The sequence below is a fragment of the Nyctereutes procyonoides genome, unplaced genomic scaffold (genome assembly GCF_905146905.1).
Source record: "Nyctereutes procyonoides isolate TBG_1078 unplaced genomic scaffold, NYPRO_anot_genome, whole genome shotgun sequence".
In the NCBI taxonomy this organism is placed as follows: Eukaryota; Metazoa; Chordata; class Mammalia; order Carnivora; family Canidae; genus Nyctereutes; species Nyctereutes procyonoides.
The window spans coordinates 38445456-38465192 of record NW_026575048.1 but is presented as its reverse complement, the minus strand read 5'-3'; the positions used below and the strand labels follow the sequence as shown (position 1 = coordinate 38465192).

Genomic DNA, 19737 nt, shown 5'->3' with positions numbered 1-19737 from the left:
ACTCATATACACCACAGCATCCATATAATGCTCTACAGCTTACAAAGTAACCACACATTCTTACCTCATTTAAGCTCCACAATTTTTATTTTACCAGAGAGCAAAACTGAGTAAGTTGCCTACAGAAACTTTTATAGACCATGTACTGTCCTAGGATCTATGATTAACAAATATGACCAACATCAACACACAAAGTATGTGTCAGCAACCTCATGATGTAGGACATTGGTTTTTTTTTTTAAAAAAAAAAAACAAAAACATGCCTGCAGAAACTGAACAGGGGAGATCATTTATTAAATGAAGAATTTCAGGGCTGTCTTTCTTTTTTTATGGATAAATTTGTACTGCGTGTTGTAAAGCTGTGCTTCTCAAACGTTAATGTTCACACACCTCACTGAAGATCTTGTTAGAATTCAAATTATGATTAGAAAGGTCTTGGGTAGGGCCTCAGATTTCTAACAAGCTCCCAGGTGATGCTGAGGAGGCTGGTCTGCACTGGGGTGGCCAGGTTGTAGAATACGTAAAGAATTAACCCTAATTAGCACCACTAGCCAAAACTTCACAGACTGTCATCTTCCATGACACCGAAGTGAAACTATTATCATTCCTATTTGACAAGACGTGAACTTTCCCTAGATCACGATGTTGGAGCTATGGGGAACCAGGATTCAAACCCAGAAAGACTGGCTCTGCAGGGCACGCTTAACCGCTACACACGGTCCCGTGATCTCCGGTAACAGGCGGATTCAAGATTCGAAACCAGGTCCAGAGTTCTCCTCGGTTCCATTCCCACGAGTCGGGTCCGTACTACAATTAATGTCTGCAGTCGGCATCCTGTTGTAGGACAGGCTAAGAGGAAGCAGAGCCTCCCACTCCACTCCACTCCACTCCACACAGCGCGACCGAGGGGAGCGGCGGCGGCGGTCGCGGGGCTCCGGGGGACCACTCTCAGGGCAGCGGCAGGTCCCCGCGAAGGTCGGGAGACTGGCGTTAGGGGCGGGGCGTCAGCCAGGGAAAGGTTCCGGGCGGGACGTACCAAGGCGCACGGGGGACGGCTTCCCGGGGGCCAGGACCGCCTGGCTACCTCCGCGCCCACGGCCGGGGCTGAGAAACTCTTTATCTGGCCTTCGGCCCCCTTATGGAGTTCTGACGTAGCAGGGCTCTCTTCAGCCACAGCCGCCTCCTTAGAGATTCCGCCTGCGGCCCCTCGGCCGAGTGGAAGGCCCCGGAAACGGGAGCCGGCTGGGAGAGCGCGGCCAGGTGCTTACGAACTCCTCTACACCCCACACAAACCCCCCGACTCTTTCGCCGTCGCCCTTACCAGCTCTTTAGGCGGCTTCTCCTGGGTTTTCCCAAACAGCCCCATGGCGAACTGAACTCGTCTGGCCCCCGCCGGCTTTCCGTTCCCTGCTCCCAGGCAGGTCACGGGCAGCCGCCTGGGCGGGGCAGGGGAAAGGAGAGGAGCCCCGACTCCCGGAGAAGGGAGCGGCCGCAGAGAGGACGGTGCGCGTGCGTCCGGCGCCTGCGCAGAAGCGGGGTTGGGCGGGGCTTGGTCGGAAAGGTGGCGGCCGAAGCGCGTCTCTTTGCGGGGGATTTTATAGAGCGTTACGAGGAATGGGCGTGTTTTAGTGAGGTGTGGAAGCGATTCCTTTGGAAGATACGAATTTATCGGCTACACGTGGTGATTAGAGCTGCCCCTGATGCTTCTCCTAAACCTGTACGTTGCACAGAAATCGGTATCTCCACCTAGACCACGTCCATTCACCACCGCTTCCCCCAACGGCGTGTTTCCCGCAGGCGCGTCACAAGCAGCGACCAGAAATGCCCCTTTCTTCCTCCCACCAGACCTACTCCTTCCCTCTGTTGTCGCCACCGTCACCTAATCATTCTAACCTGGGCATCATCTTCTCCTTTCCTCTTACCAAGATCAACCACAGCAACTTTTCAACGCATTTGAACTCCAGCCCGCTTTGCGCCCCAGGTGTCACAGTGTTCAGGCCGTCCTCATTTTCAACGTGGGTGATTCCCACCTGGCATCTGTGTGTGTGTGTGTGTGTGTGTGTGTGTGTGTGGCCCTATGCGCCACACGGATCGTGACCTTGATCAAATTCCCAAAGGTGTCTGTGATTATAAAGGACCAGAGGCATTTTAACCGGGCAGTGGCCCATAGTAGGTATTTGATAAATATTGTTGACTAATTGGAAGTTCAGTGTCCAATTATATGAAACATTGCTGCCTTATAGTATAGTCTGAACCTACGCAGCGAGCTGATGGCTGCTGTCATTTCATTACGGTAAAAGAGACCACTCATTTAGTGTCACAACCCCATACTCCCATCTCTTGTGGGGATGTAAAATGGTACAAAGACTTTGAAAAGGTTTTGGAAATTTCTTAAAATGCGAAACATAACCTAACTTAATGCCATTCCACTGCCAGCTAGTTATCCAAGAGGAGGAAAAGCATATGTCTTTACAAAGACTCCTACATGGATGTTCATAGCACCTTTATTTGTAATAGCCGAGAACTGGAAATAATCCAGATGTCCATCAAAAGATGAATGGATAAATCAATTGTGATAGATCCATGCAAAGGCATACTACTCAGCAAAAAAAAAAAAAAAAAGACAAGCTATTGGTATATGGAACAACATGGATGAATCTCAAAATAATTATTCTGAAAGAAGCCAGGAAAAAAGAAAAGTACATACTCTGTATGATTGGATTTATATAGCATTCTAAAAAAATGTGAGCTAGTCTATAGTGACAGTAGCTCAGTGGTTGCTAGGGCACGTTGGGCTAGTTTAGGAAGAGGCAGGAAGGAGAGATTACAGAGACACATGAGGAAGGTTTTGGGGGTGATGGATACTCTCTTGATTTTGGTGGTTTCACAGATGTGTACAATGTCAAAACAAATGGATACTTTAAATTTGTGCAGTTTATGTGAATTATACTTCAATAGAGTTCTTTTAAAAATAGCAGTACAGGTTCATTGTAAGAAGTAAAATCCCATTCTTACTTCCTCAGGGGAAAGGGTCTCAAAGGACCTTATAATTAAATTATTATAATCATAGTTTGTGTGAATTGCTTGAGATCTTCACCTTTGGAGAGAATATGCTTTTATATATTTTTACTTAGTTGGGATCATATTATACATACTGTTTTGGCAATCTCCTTTTTAAAGAATTTTACATAGATCTTCATTGATGTTAATATTTATAGCTAAGGGATTCTGTGGCAGGAATGCACTAAATTTTTTAAATCATTTCCCTGTTGTATGAGGTCAAATGGTTTCCAATTTTTCCCTATTATATAATGAATATAGATGCAGTTTAAGTTTTTAAAATACTGCCAAAGTTCTCTATATAGGTTGAACAGATTTGAACTACCAACAGTGCATGAGGGCATTCTATTCCCTAAATCCTAACAATGAATACTATCAATATTTTGCAATTTTACCAATTTGAGGGTGTAAAATATTTTTCTTAACATTCATTTCTGTGATTATGAATCTAGATGAGCATCTTTTTGTAAATTTTTTGAATTACTTATGTGAATTATTACTTAAATTTCTTAGGTAAATTACCTCTTTGAATCCTTTACCTGTTTTCCACTGAACTGCTTTCCTTCTTTCCTTTCCTCCTTTTTTTAAATGTGAAGGAACTCTTTGAAAATGAGAAATCTGTGGAAATGTTTTTTAAAAGTTTTCTTCACCATATCCCTCATCTTCTTTTTCTTTCTTTTTGAATGAAATATAAGGCAGAAATTTTTCATATAATTAGACACAGAACTTCCAATTAGTCAACAATATTTATCAAATGCCTACTATGGGTCAGGCATTCTATAGGCTCTAGGAAAACTATAGTGAACAACAACAAAAAAAAAAAAAACCTCATACGATCTGGTAAGGACTGGTATTAAACAATCCATAAAATTAAGTGAATTACTACAAATGTGCAAAATTCTGATGATAAGAACATAGTGATTAGTGAATCCTCCCTGCAGGTGATATATAAATGAGCCTTGGAGGGTGAGCCAGCAGAGATAGGAGTATCCAGTACAAAAGTACAAAAGAAACAGCATGTGTCTAATAACTTTCCCAGTTTCTAGGTGTGCTTTTGGGCCACAGGCACTTCAGTTCCTAAAGCTGCACTTCTTTTTTTTATTAATTTTTTTAAATTTTATTTATGATAGTCACAGAGAGAGAGAGAGAGAGAGAGAGGCAGAGACACAGGCAGAGGGAGAAGCAGGCTCCATGCACCGGGAGCCCGACGTGGGATTCGATCCCGGGTCTCCAGGATCGCGCCCTGGGCCAAAGGCAGGCGCCAAACCGCTGCGCCACCCAGGGATCCCCTGCACTTCTTTTAAAATTGGTTATCAAGGGGAGAGAGGCCAAAGAGAGTGTGGATTGGGCATGTGACATCTAACTGAAATACAGAGCACATGAGTATTGACAGAGACCTCCCTATAAGCACATCAATGCAGTTTTCCTCAGTGACTAAAAGGGCAGTGTTCATCTTCCACATATTTTCCAGGCTCCATCCTCAGAGCAACATATACTCTATTTATGTCCTGATATTGTTTTGCCACTAGACAAAACTGTGGCTGTGGCTATAGCTTGTCCTTCATACATGGACCTCAGGAAACATGCACCAGATCCTCCACCTGCTAAGACTCACATCTGAGGGGGTGGGAAGAACTAAGTGAGCAGGCATTCTAGCTCTTAGCTCCTGCCAAACATAGCAAGTGTTTAACAGGATCACACTCCCTTACCATATGTTCACAAAGACGTTTATTCACACACCATTTCAAAGGTTTATTTGCATTCTCCTGATCCCTGAAAAATATTATAAATAGATGCATATCCTTCACTTGAAAGGTACTGCAATGCCTGATGCTTTAAATATTTCCCTGAATTTGAAATGAAAAATAGAAGGTCTATTTTTCCTTCATTCTCCAGTTTGTCCTTGCTCATTTCTGTAATATTTCCCATATTAGGGATCATTGTAGCTCACAACTGCTCCCCATTCACCAGGTAGACTGTTAGATGAAATTCTTTGAGCAAGAAAATCACAACCCAATTCCTAACAGAAATTTTGGCCTAATAAAACTAAGATACACTTTGTTGTATATAACAGATGGACTCTGAAAATGTTAGATATAAACAGACCTTTGGAAAACTGAATTCCCTCTCATGCCTTACATAATAATTTGGGGATGGATTTATCTGAATTTCTGACTAATCAGATCTCAGAGGCTCCTAGCCACAGCTTATGACTTGCAAGTAGGCAGAGAAAGACCTTGAGTCATCTGCCCATTTCCAGGCATTCCACCACCAACCTTATGATTACCTGTACTGGTTTCCAAGGGCTGTTATAACAAAGTACAACAAACCAGGTGATTTAAAACAACTGATATTTATTCCCCCACTGTTCTGAAGATTGGAAATCCAAAATCAAGATGTCTGCAGAGCTATGCTTCCTCTGAGACTGTAGGTAGAATCTTTCCTTTTCCTAGGTTCTGCTGAGGGCAAACAATCATTGGCATCCCTTGGCTTGCAGCTGCCTTACTCCAATCTCTGCTTCAGTAATTACATGGTGTTTGTATTAGTCAGCTTGTGCTGCCACAACAAAATATCATAAATTGGATTGCTTAAACAACAGAAGTTTATTTTCTCACAGTTCTGGAGGCTGGAAGTCCAAGATAAGGGCCAGGAGAGTCAGGCTCTAGAAAGAGTTCTTTCCCTGGTTTGAACTTCTTGCTGCATCTTCACATAGTAAATAGAGCAAGTTCTGGTGTCTTTTTCTCTTACCAGGGTACTGATCCCATCATGAGGTTCCCACCCTAATAATCTCATCTAAACCTAATTATCTCCCAAAGGTTCCATCTACAAATACCAACACTTTGGGGGTCCATATGTATTTTGGGGGTGGTACAATTCAGTAAATAGCAATGTTCCCTAGTGTCTCTCTTCCTCTTTTATAAGCACACCAGTCACATTAAGGGCCACCTTAATCCACCATGACCTTGTCCTAACTAATTATATCAAAAATGATCCTATTTCTGAATAAGGTCACATTCTGAGGTACTGGGGGTTAGGACTTCAACATATCTTTTTAAAGGGTATCACTTAACCTACAACAATTCTCATTTATACACGGGTCCTCCACTTTAGAGACTAAAAGTAATAGAGGGTGGAAGGATACTGATTAGCTGAAGCCTTTCAAAATAAACAGACTTCTATCCTCCACGAGTGGCCCCTAAGTAGGGGCAGTTTCCACTTGAAAGAGGTAAGTAGATTTGAGGTCTGACTCTAGCTTGAAGGATGTACTTTCCTTGGGAAATCACAGTAATCACTACAGCCACCACATACTGCCCTCTAAAGCACCATTTCCACCATTAAAACTCTCATGGGATATTCACATGCCTTTTCTTATTTCTGCACAGCATAACAGAGACAAAGCCTGAACTTTGACAAACCCAGCTGGAACATTTAAGCAATACTTTACTAAAGTTGCCAAAAATAGTAGATCAGAATTGGAAGAACAGCATATGACTCACACATTCAACATGATGTTAGACTGAATATTCTGAAAAATTCACTACAAACACATAGAGTCTTGGTAAAACATAACCAGAACTATTTTATGTTCATGGTTGATCTAAAACAAAATAAGAGAAATTAGTAATATCTACCAATAATAGAAACTTAGAGACTTGTTTGTGTTTTTTAAAAATTATATATGATTTATAGGTGGTAAAGTGCACAGGTTTTAAGTGTATGATCTGATGAGTTTTTACATATATTTATACCTGTAAAACCACTATGTAGATCAACATTTAAAACATTTCCGAATCTTAGAAGGCTCTATCATGCCTATTTCCAGTCAATACCAACCAAAGATAATCATTATTCTGACTTGTATCTCCATAGATCAGTTTTATCTCTTCTTGAATAACACATAAGTGATATCAAACACTATGCTGGTTTTAATGATTGGGCAGAGGAAGAGGAGGCAAGGTTTTTAAAGTCTAGGAAAACGGTGAAGCAAAATTGAGACCCCCTCTGAAGAAAAGAGCCTTGAAGACTTCACCCTCAGTGAAAGAACAGCCTAGGGAGAAAAATCTATCTGCTAACAAAGAGAGTTAAGAAGGAAAGGTTTGTTTCAGGCCACATATCTAGTGAAAAAATAAAATTAGAAGGCTTCTTTAAGAAACCGTAATTATAAGGCTGCCTTCCTGTGGGTTTAAATTTGTACTCCTTCCTTGGTGTTGCAAATCCCAAGCCTAGATATTAAATTAAACTGTTCCTAATTTAAATTGTTGAGAACTTCATGGGGACCTGAGGTGTGTGTGTTTGCGGGGGTGGGGGGGGATGTGAGGGGGGTAGGAACCAAGCTGTTAACTTGTATACTCTGCTAAAATATCATTCCAAAATGAGGGCAAATAAAGACATCTTCAGTAATAAAAATGACTAAAAATAGATTTAAAAATCCACAAACCAACAGATCAACACTAAACAAAATTATAAAGAATGTGCTTTACAAATAATAGTGACGATCTTAAAAAGAAGACCTTAGATACAAGAAGAAATGATAAACAATAATTTAGTGACTACATGGTCAATCTGAAGAGAGTTGACTGAATAAATGATAAAAGTATTGAATTTGGGGAGATTAAAAGGGTAAAACTAAGACATTCCACAACAGTAATATGAAAAAATGGGTAGGAAGCCGTTGAAATTAAAATGATCACAGGAATCACACATCTTCCCTGTTTCTCCACAGCTGTGGGGTACTGAAAACAAGATATGCTCTAATATTCTTTGAGAAGAAGTAAAGATATCAAATAATTTTAGATACTGAGTACATTTGTTAGAATTTTAAGGATAATCACTAAAATAAAAGCAGTACTTCCAAAATAGTAGAGGGAAAAATGGAATTAAGAATATTAATCTAGGGGCACCTGGGTGACTCAGTTGGTTAAGCGTCTGAGTTTGGCTCAGGTCATGATTTCTGGGGTCCTGAGATGGTCCTGTGTTGGGCTCCCTGTTCACCAGAAAGTCTGCTTCTTTCTGATGCTCTGCCCTTCCCCCTACTTGTGCTCTCTCTGTCTCTCAGGTAAACTAAAATCTTTTTAGATAAATACAGTAGAAAAAGAGACAGAAAAGCAGAGACAGAAAAGCCAGGGAAAGTAGGAGGCACAAAAGACAATGATAGTAATAAAGATACATCAGTATTCATAATGAAATGTACTAAACTCACCAGTGAAAAGAGATTCCAGAGTAGGTTCTTTTATATTTAGTTTTAAGCTACTTAAAAGGAACATAACTACAACATAAGACACAAAAAAATTGGAAGAAAGATCTGGACAAACATAGTTACCAGGAAATTATTAACCAAAACAAAGCTGTTATAGCTATGTTATTCCCAGACAAAATAGATTTTATGGCAAAATAACTTTTTATGGTAAAGAAGTCTATAACGTTCAAATTTCAATCTACCAGGAGACTAATCATGTAGTCTAAAAAGAAAAAAAGAAACAAGAACTGACAATTTCAAAGAGAAATACATAAATCCATCATCATGGGGGGAAATTTGAATTTTTCTTTCAATAATTGATAGGTCAAGAAGACAAATATTTAATAAAGACAGAGAAGACATGAAAACAAGACATGAAGTTAAGACATGAAAATATTTAATCTAATTGTCATATTTTTGTACACAACAAACAGAATAAGTTATTGTATATCAAAGTTTTGCCAAAATTGACTATGTACTAAAATACAAGTGAAGAAAGTATTTTGATACACACCCCATCCATTATATGACCACATTTCAATTGGGTTAAAAAGCAATGACAAAAAAAGAAAAATTATTTTTGAAATGTGAAACATTTTTCCAAGTAGCTCATAAATCAAATAATCTTAATGGAAATTGGGGAGCCTAGACTCCCACTACACTCGATAGTCACAAGGCAACCCTCCCCCTCCCCACTGGGGTGGTGTTAAAGGAGATCTAGTAGACTCAGTGATACTAACACCACCCCTATTATAGTGTCAGTGGAGAGCTAGAACCCTCATCTCTATCTAGCATTAAAGAGGAACTCCTCTCAGGGTCCTAGGTGGCTCAGATGGAAGAGCATGTAACTCCTGATATCAGGGTTGTGAGTTCAAGCCCCACGTGGGGTGTAGAAATTACTTAAATAAATAAAAACTTAAAAAAGAAAAATGAACTTCTAAAAAAAAAAAAAAGCAACTCCTCTCACATCTCAGTGAAGGCTAAGTAGGGAACTTGCACTTCTACCTTCACCTGTAAGTAATGAGGTGGTACCTCCACTTTTCCTACCAAAGCACTGTCAGAAAAAAAACACAGCAGAAATAAGTTTAAATAAGATGCACAATCTTAGAACAGAACATGAAATGTCCAGGTTCCAAATGAAAATCTCTCATCATACCAAGAACCGGGAAGATCTCAAACTAAATGAAAAAAATATATTCAATATATGCTTTACTAAGTTGAACAGTGTCTCCCAAAATTCATGACCCCTGGAATGTTACTTTATTTGAAAATAGGGTCTTTACACATAAATTAAGTTGAGATCATATGGGCTTAAGGTGGGTCTTAAATCCAATAAAACTGGAGTCCTTATAAGAAGAGGGAAATTTGGACACAGACACATAGTAGAGAAAACCATGTGAAGACAGAAATAGAGATTGGAATGAAGGGGAAATGAAGGCATTTTCAGTTGAAGAAAAACTAGGAGACTGTGTCACCAGAAAACTACCTTAAAAGACAAGTTAGTATTTTTTAAAAAGATTTTATTTATTTCAGAGAGAGAGAGTACAAGTGAGCACATGAGGGAGATGGAGGTGGGGACGGTAGAGGGGCAGAGGGAGAGGGAGAAGCTGACTCCCCATCAAGCAGGGAGCCTGAGGCAGGGCTGGACATAAGGCTGGATCCCAGGACCCTGGGATCATGACCTGAGCTGAAGGCAGACGCTTAATGGACTGAGCCACCCAGGTGCCCCAAGAAAAGATATTTTCTAAACAGAAAGGAAACAATAAAAGAAGGAATCCAGGAACACAAGGGAGCAAAAAAGAACACACTAGGCAAAAATATGGATTAAATAAAATGTGCTTTTGCTCTCCTTTTGAGTTTTCTAAACTGTGTTCAATGATTGAAGCAAAGATTATAACATTGCCTAATGTGATTCTAAATATAGATAGAGGAAATACATAAGATAATTATATTATAAATGGGAGAAGGAAAAGAGACCTAAAGAGAGATAAGGTTTCTATGCTTCATTGAACTGGTGAAAAGATGATACTGGTAGGCTGTGATAAGTTATGTATAATATAATACCTAGAGCAACACTGAAAAGCTATACAAAGAAGTACACTAAAAAATACCATAGAGATATTGGCTATTAGGGAAATGAAAATCAAAACCACAATGAGACCACTTCACACACACCCAGATGGCAACAATAAAAAAGATAAAAAGTGAGTGTTACTGAGGATACAAAGAACTGGAACTCTCATATACTAATAGTGGGAATGTAAAACGATGCAGTAACTTTGGAAAGCAGTTTGGCAGTTCCTCAAGGAACTAAATATGATTCAGGAATTCCACTGTAGGTACATACATCAAAACGAAAATATATGTCCACAGAAGAACTTGTACATAGATACTCATAGCAGCATTATTCATAATAGTCAAAAAGTAGAATTAACCCAAATGTCTATTGACTGATAAATGAATACATAAAATATATTATCCATGTAATCAAATACCATTTGGTCATAAAAAGAAATGAAATATTGATTCATGCTACAATGTGGATGAAAAATTGAAAACACTATGCCAAGCCAAAGAAACCAAATCCAAAGAACACATAATTTTGTATAAAACAGGCAAATCCATAGTGAGAGAACATAAATTAATAGTTTCCAGGAGACTGGAAAAATGCAGAATGGAATGTCATTGCTAATAAGTATGGGCTTTCTTTTGGAGGTGATGAAAATGTTCTGGAACTATATAGTGGTGATGGTTGCACAACTTTGTGAATGTACTAAAAGTCAATGAATTGTGAATATGGAGGTGGAAAGTACAGCATAAGAAATATAGCCAATAATATTGTAATAATGTTGTATGGAGACAAATGATAACTACACTTATTGTGATGAGCATTAAGTACTGCATAGAATTGTCAAATCACTATGTGATATCCCTAAAACTAATATAATGTTGTATGTCAACTACACTTAAATTATTAAATATTTTTAAATGAATGAATCATATGGTATGTGAATTATATCTAAATAAAGAAGTTTTTGGGCAGCCCAAGTGGCTCAGTGGTTTAGCACCACCTTTAGCCCAGGGTGCGATCCTGGAGACCTGGGATCGAGTCCCACGTTGGGCTCCCTGCATGGAGCCTGCCTCTCTCTGTGTGTCTCTGCCTCTCTCTCTCTCTCTGTGTGTCTCTCATGAATAAATAGGTAAAATCTTTAAAAATAAATAATTTTTTATAAAAGTTTTTAAAAACTATAGATATATCAAAATGGCATTCTAAAAATATTCAAGTAATTCATAGGAAGAGAGGAAAAGAAAACAGAGAGAATAAACAGAAAATAAAATATAAACAGACTTAGTCTGAACATATCAATAATTATATTAAATGTAAACAGCCTAAATACAATTAAAAGAGATTGATAGAAAGGATTAAAAATATAATACAACTATACATTATGTACAATAAGCTTACTTCAAATATAATGATATAGGCAGGATGAAAGTAAAAGAATGGGAAAAGTGATATCATGTAAACATTAATCAAAGGAAAGCAGGAGTGGCTTAATTATCAGATTATTTATACATAAGAGGAAAGAAATTCACCAGAAAAAAAGATGTACACTATACCATGATACAAGTGTCAATCCACCAAGAAGACATGGCAATCTTAAATGTGTATATATCAACAGCAGAAGGGAACATAATGAGAAATAAAAATTGATAGAACTGAAATAAAGAAACAGACAAATACATAGTTACAGTTTGAGATTTCAATACCACTCTCTCAATAACCGATAGAACAGGGGCACCCAGGTGGCTCAGTGGTTGAGGGTCTGCCTTAGGCTCAGGTCATGACCTGGGGTCCTGGGATCAAGTCCTGCAATAAAAGAAACCTGCTTCTCCCTCTGCCTATGTCTCTGCCTCTCTCTGTCTCTCATGAATAAATAAATAAATAAATAAAATAACTGATAGAACAACTAAGAAAATCAACAAAGATATAGAAAAATATCATCAATCAACAGGAGAGGATCTAAATGACATTTATAGAACGCTCAACAAATACTCACTCTTTTCAAGTGCCTACAAAACATATATCAAGGGAGACCAGGGATCCCTGGGTGGCTCAGCAGTTTAATGCCTGCCTTTGGCCCAGGGCGTGATCCTGAAGTCCTGGAATCGAGTCCCACATCAGGCTCCCTGCATAGAGCCTGCTTCTCCCTCTGCCTGTGTCTCTGCCTCTCTCTCTTTCTCTCCCTACGTGTCTCTCATGAATAAATAAGTAAAATATTTTTTTAAAAAAAGGGAGACCATATTATGGGCCATAAAATAAACCTCAAGAAATTTAAAGTAAGTTAAATCATGCCGAGTATATTCTCTAACCACAGTGGAATCAAACTAGAAATCAATAACAGAAAAATCTTCCAAACACTTTGAAACTAAACAGCAACTTATAAATAATTAATGGATCAAAGAGAAAGTTTCAAGAGAAATAAAGAATGCATTGAACTTAGTGAAAATGAAAATGCAACATATCAGTGTTTGTAGGACACAGCTAAATCAATATCAGAAAGAAAATTTATTGCATTAAACGTACCATTAGAAAAGTAGGAAAGTTCTATTATATTTTCTCTCTGTTGCTTTTTTATTTTTTAAACTTAATCCAGAGATTTTTAAAAATAATTAAAGGAACATACAGTTTTTAAAATATTCAACACAATTCTTAAATAGGAAGCTTTTCCATAACATTGGGTAAGAGAGATTTTTTAGTATTACTCTTTTTTATAATGCATGGTATTAATATATTATACAGCCAGATAAGGTATTTACTTTAACAGCCAACAATATATAACATATATGTACACTTGCTTTGTTTTTTATGCTATTTTGATTCATTTAAAGGCAGGAATAATATGTTCTGAAAAGAAAAATCCTCAGTAGCATCTACCACACTAAGAAAGATTAGAGGATTCTCAACAAATGAGTGTGAGTTTTTGCCAAAGTCATGTGATAATAATAATAATAATAAACCAGAATCAATGCTTAAAAATGATTAGTCTCCCTTGTAAAAATGTATATTCTTTTTGTCTTGTTTTATTTTTTCCTCTCTTCCCCTACGGTCCTCTGTTTTGTTTCTTAAATTCCACATATGAGTGAGATCATATGATAACTGTCTTTCCCTGATTGACTTATTTCGATTAGCATAATACCCTCTAGTTCCATCCATGTTGTTCCAAATGATAAGATTTCACTTTTCTGATGGCTGAGTAGTATTCTATTGTGCATATATATATATATATATATATATATATATATGTATACACACACTATCTATCTATCTATCTATCTATCTATCTATCTATCTATCTATCTATATCACATCTTTATCCGTTCATCTGTCAACAGACATCTGGGCTCTTTCCATAGTTTGGCTATTGCAGACATGGCTGCTATAAACATTGGAGTGCAGGTGCCCCTTCGGATCAAAACATTTATTTCTTTGGGGGAAATACCTAGTAGTACAATTGCTGGGTTGTAGGGTAGCTCTATTTTTAACTTTTTGAGGAACCTCCATACTGTTTTCCAGAGTGGCTTCACCAGCTTGCATTCCCACCAACAGTGTAAAAGTGTTCCCCTTTCTCTGCATCCTTGCCAACAACTGTCATTTCCTGACTTGTTAATTTTAGCCATTCTGACTGGTGTGAGGTGGTATCTCATTGTGGTTTTGATTCGTATTTTCCTGATGCTGACTAATTTTCAGCATCTACCACAGAAGAAAAATGTTCCTGATGTTGAGCATTTTAAAAAAGATTTTGTTTATTCATGAGAGACAGGCAGAAACATAGAGGGAGAGGTAGGCTCCCTTCAGGAAGCCTGATGCAGGACTCAATCCCAAGACCCTGGGATCACCACCAGAGGCAAAGGCAGACGCTCAACCACTGAGCCACCCAGGTGCCCCTGATACTGAGCATTCTTTCATGTGTCTGTTGACCATTTGTGTGTCTTCTTTAGAGAAATGTCTGTTCAAGTCTGCTGCCCATTTCCTGATTGGATTATTTGTTCTTTGGGTTTTGAGGTTGATAAGTTCTTTATAGGTTTTGAGTTTGATAAGTTCTTTATAGATTTTGAGTTTGATAAGTTCTTTACAAATTTTGGATACTCGCCCTTTTATTCTGTTAAGAAATTTGCACATATCTTCTCCCATTCTGTTGGTATTTTTTTGGTTTTGTTGACTGTTTCCTTTGCTGTGCAAAAGCTTTTTATCTTGATGATAAATAGTTCATTTTTGCCCTTGTTTCTCTCACCTTTGTAGCCAAGTCTAGACAGGACATGGCTTCTTGCTGCAGCTGAGGTGATAGAGGTTGCTGCCTGTATTCTCCTCTAGGATTTTGATGGATTCCTGTCTCACATTTAGGTCTTTTGTCCATTTTGAGTCTATTTTTGTATATGGTGTAAGAAAATGGTCCAGCTTCATTCTTCTGCATGTGGCTGTCCAATTTTCCCAACATCATTTGTTGAAGAGACTTTTTTTCCATTGCATTGTTGAAGATCCATTCTGGGTTCTCTATTCTGTTCCATTGATCTATGTGTCTGTTTTGTGCCAGTACCATACGGACTTGATGATTATAGCTTTGTAATAGAGCTTGAGGTCCAGTTTTGGTTTTCTTTTTCAACAGTCCTTTGGCTAGTCAAGATCTTTCCTGTTCCATACAAATTTTAGGATTATTTTTTTAAGATCTGTGAAAAAAGCTGATGGTATTTTGATACAGATTACATTGAATGTATAGATTGCTCCAGGTAGCATAGATTTAACACTATTTGTTCTTCCAATCCATGAACATGGAACCTTTTTTTCCATTTCTTTGTGTCTTCCTCAATTTCCTTCATGAGTGTTCTATGGTTTTCTGAGTACAGATCCTTTACCTCTTTGACTAGGCTTATTCCTATCTTACAGTTTTTGGTGCAATTGTAAATGGGATGAAATCCTTAATTTCTTTCTTCTGTCTCATTGTTAGTATATAGAAATGCAATTGTTTTCTGTGCATTGATTTTATATCCTGCCATTTTGCTGAATTCCTGTATGAATTCTGGTAATTTTGGGGTGGAGTCACAGAGTATCATCTTGTCTGTAAAGAGTGAGAGTTTGACTTCTTTACTGATTTGGATGCCTTTTATTTCTTTTGTTTTATCTTATTGCTGAGGCTAGGACTTCCAGTGCTATGTTGAATGACAGTGGGTATCCCTGCCATGTTCCTGATTTTAGGGGAAAAGCTCTCAGTTTTTCCCGATTGAGAATGTTATTCGCTGTGGGCTTTTCGTATATGGCTTTTATTATATTCAGGTATGTTCCCTCTATCCCTACACTGTGAAGAGTTTTAATCAAGAAAGGATGCTATACTTTGTCAAATGATTTTTCTACATCTGCTGAGAGGATCATATGGTTCCTGTCCTTTATTTTATTAATGTAGTATGTCACACTGATTGATTTGTGAATGTTGAACCACCTTTGCAGCCCAGGAATAAATCCCATTTGGTCCTGGTGAATAATCCTTTTAATGTACTGTTGGATCCTATTGGCTAGTATCTTGGTGAGAACTTTTGCATCCATGTTCATCGGGGATTTGAGTCTGTAATTCTTCTTTTTGGTAGGGTCTTTGTCTGGTTTGGGGATCAAGGTAATTCTGGCCTCATAGAAAGAGTTTGAAAGTTTTCCTTCCATTTCTATTTTTTGAAACAATTTCAGAAGAATAGGTATTAATTCTTCTTTAAATGCTTGGTAGAATTCCCTGGGAAGCCATTCAACCCTGGATTCTTGTTTATTGGGGAGATTTTTGATTACTGTTTCAGTTTCCTCCTGGTTATGGGTCTGTTCAGATTTTCTATTTCTTCCTGTTTGAGTTTTGGTAGTTTATATGTCTCTAGGAATGCATCCATTTCTTCTGGACTGCCTGATTTGTTGGCGTATAGTTGTTCATAACATGTTCTTATAATTGTTTATATTTTCTTGGTGTTGGTTGTGATCTCTCTTCTTTCATTCATGATTTTATTAATTTGGTATCCTTTCTCTCTTCTTTTTGATAAGGCTGGCTAGGGGTTTATCGATCTTATTCTTTCAAAGAACCAGATCCTACTTTTGTTGATCTGTTCTATTGTTCTTTTGGTTTCTATTTCATTGATTTCTGCTCTCATCTTTATGAATTATCTTCTCCTGCTGGGTTTAAGCTTAATTGGCGGTTCTATCTCCAGCTCCTTTACATTTAAGTTTAGGTTGTGTATTTGAGACCTTTCTTGTTTCTCAAGAAAGTTTTGCATTACTATAAACTTCCCTCTTAGGACCGCCTTTACTGCATCCCAAGGATTTTGAACAGTTGTGTTTTCATTTTAATTTGTTTCCATGAATTTTAAAAACTCTCCTTTAATTTCCTGGTTGACCCATTCGTTCTTTAACAGGATGCTCTTTAGGCCTCCATGTATTTGAGTTCTTCCCAAATTTCCTCTTGTGATTGAGTTCCAGTTTCAAAGCATTGTGGTCTGAAAATATGCAGGTAATGATCCCAATCTTTTGGTACTGGTTGAGCCCTGATTTGTGACCCAGCATGTTATCTATTCTGAAGAATGTTCCATGTGCTCTTTAGAAAAATGTGTATTCTGTTGTTTTAGGATGGAATGCTCTGAATATACTGTGAAGTCTATCTGGTCCAGTATGTCATTCAAAGCCCTTGTTTCCTTAGATGATCTGCCTATTGCAAATGAGTTGGATGTTAAAGTCTCCTACTATTATCGCATTATTATCAATGTGTTTAATTTTATTATTAATTGGTTTATATAATTGGCTGCTCCCATGTTAGGGGCATAAATATTTACAATTGTTAAATCTTGTTGGATAGACCCTTTAATTATGATATAGTGGACTTCTTCATCTTTTATTACAGTCTGGTTTAAAATCTAATTTGTCTGGTATAAGGATTGCCACTTCAGCTTCCTTTTGGTGTCCATTTGCATGATACATGGTTTTCCACCCCCTCACTTCAAATCTGGAGATGTCTTTCTTTGAGTCTAAAATGGCTCTCTTAAAGACATCAATAGATCTTGCTATTTTTTAAAAGATTTTATTTATTTATTCATGAGAGACACACAGAGAGAGGCAGAGACATAGACAGAAGGAGGAGCAGGCTCCCTGTGGGGAACCTGATGAAGGACTTGATCCCAGGACCTTGGGATCATGGCCTGAGCCAAAGGCAGATGCTCAACCACTGAGCCACCCAGGCATCCCAGGTCTTGCTTTTCTATCCAATCTGATACCCAGTGTCTTTTGATTGGGTCATTTAGCCCATTTCAGAGTAATTACTGAAAGATATTAATTTACTGCCATTGTATTATCTGTAAAGTCACTGTTTCTATATATCGTGCCTGTTCCATCTGGTGTTACTTTTGGACTCTCTTTGCTTAAAGGATCTCTTTTAATATTTCTAGCAGAGCTGGTTTAGTGATCACAAATTCTTTTAGTTTCTGTTTGTTCTGGAAGATGTTTTATCTCTCTTTCTATTTTGAATGACATCCTAAATGGATAAAGTATTCTTGACTGCATATTTTTCTCATTTAGCACCCTGAATATATGATGCCAGTCTTTCCTGACCCTCCAGGTCTCTGTGGACGAGTCTGCTGCCAGTGTAATGTTTCTACCCTTGTAGGTTATGGGCCTCTTTTCCTGAGCTTCTCTCAGGATTTTCTATCTCTGAGATTTGCAAGTTTCACTATTATATGTTGAGGTGTTGATCTATTTTTATTTATTTTGAGGGGGTTCTCTGTGCCTCCTGGACTTGAATGCCTGTTTCCTTCTTCAGATTATGGAAGTTATCCACAATAATTTATTCCAATATACCTTCTGTTCCTCATCTTGTGGGATCCAGATATTCTTCTAATATTGTTTTGCCTTATGGTATCACTGATCTCTCAAATTCTCCCCTCATAATCCAGTAGTTATTTATCTCTCTTTTTCTCAGCTTCTTTATTCTCCATCATTTTGTCTTCTATATTACTAATTCTCTCTTCTGCCTCATTTATTCTGGCAGTTAGAGCCTCCATTTTTATTGCGTCTTATTAATAGCCTTTTTTATTTTGACTTGATTAGATTTTAGTTATTTTATTTCTCCAGAATGGATTCTCCAGTGTCTTCTATGCTTTTTTCAAGCTCAGCTAGTATCTTTAAAGTCGTTATTCTGAGCTCTAGTTCTGACATCTTGCTTATGTGTTTACTGATTAGGTCCCTGGCAGTCAGTACTTCCTCTTGTTCTCTTTTTTGAGGTGAGTTTTTCCATCTTGTCATTTTGTCCAGAGGAGAATAGATGAATGAGAAAACAAAATACTAAAATGGCAACAATGACCCCAGAGAAATATACACTAAACAAATCAGAAGAGACAGAAGGAAAATTTTAGATCAGTAATCTAAGTGTTGGCCGTGAGAACATAAAAAAAGAAGAGCAAAGTAAACCTAAGGCAGAAGAAAGGATAAAATAAATATAAAAGTAGAAATCAATGAAACTTAAAATAGAAAAGCAATAAAGAAAATTAATGAAATAAAGAGACATTTCTTTAAAAATACAAACAAAATGGACAGACCTCTAGAAGAAAAGACATAAGAATAAAAGAGAACACAAAAGACCAATATCAAGAATGAAGCAAAATATCACTACAGACCTTGCAGACACAAAAGAGCTAATAAGAGATGAAATGAATCAATTTCCTAAAAGACAAAAGCTACCACAACTCACTCTATGAAATGGGGATGTGATATTATTGATAATAATATGATAGGTAGTATGATAGATAATATTCAATTAAGGGAATTGACTCATAATTTAAAAACAATTAGCATTGATTTTGTATCCTACCACACTGCCCAGAAGTCAGTGGCATTTCTATACACTAACAATGAGAATGAAGAAAGAGAAATTAAGGAGTCAATCCCATTTACAATTGCACCCAAAAGCATAAGATACCTAGGAATAAACCTAACCAAAGAGGTAAAGGATCTATACCCTAAAAAGTACAGAACACTTCTGAATGAAATTGAGGAAGACACAAAAAGATGGAAAAATATTCCATGCTCATGGATTGGAAGAATTAATATTGTGAAAATGTCAGTGCTACCCAGGGCAATTTACACATTTAATGCAATCCCTATCAAAATACCATGGACTTTCTTCAGAGACTTGGAACAAATACATCTTAGGATTTGTGTGGAATTAGAAAAGACTCCGAATAGCCAGGGGAACATTAAAAAAGAAAACCATAGCTGGGAGCATCACAATGCCAGATTTCAGGTTGTACTACACAGCTGTGGTCATCAAGACAGTGTGGTACTGGCACAAAAACAGACACATAGATCAATGGAACAGAATAGAGAATCCAGAAATGGACCCTCAACTTTATGGTCAACTAATATTCAA

At 37.8% G+C, this 19737-nt stretch overlaps 1 protein-coding gene across 1 annotated transcript in view; it reads right to left on the bottom strand.

Moving 5' to 3' along the window:
• The window catches only part of CHMP3 (charged multivesicular body protein 3), a 55996-nt gene extending 54484 nt beyond the window's left edge, over window positions 1-1512 (bottom strand). Inside the window, exon 1 of the mRNA XM_055327124.1 lies at window positions 1322-1512. Coding sequence (XP_055183099.1) covers window positions 1322-1366 — 45 coding nt within the window. The 5' untranslated portion in view covers window positions 1367-1512. The remainder of the gene's footprint in view (window positions 1-1321) is intronic.
• Window positions 1513-19737: the final 18225 nt, after the last annotated feature.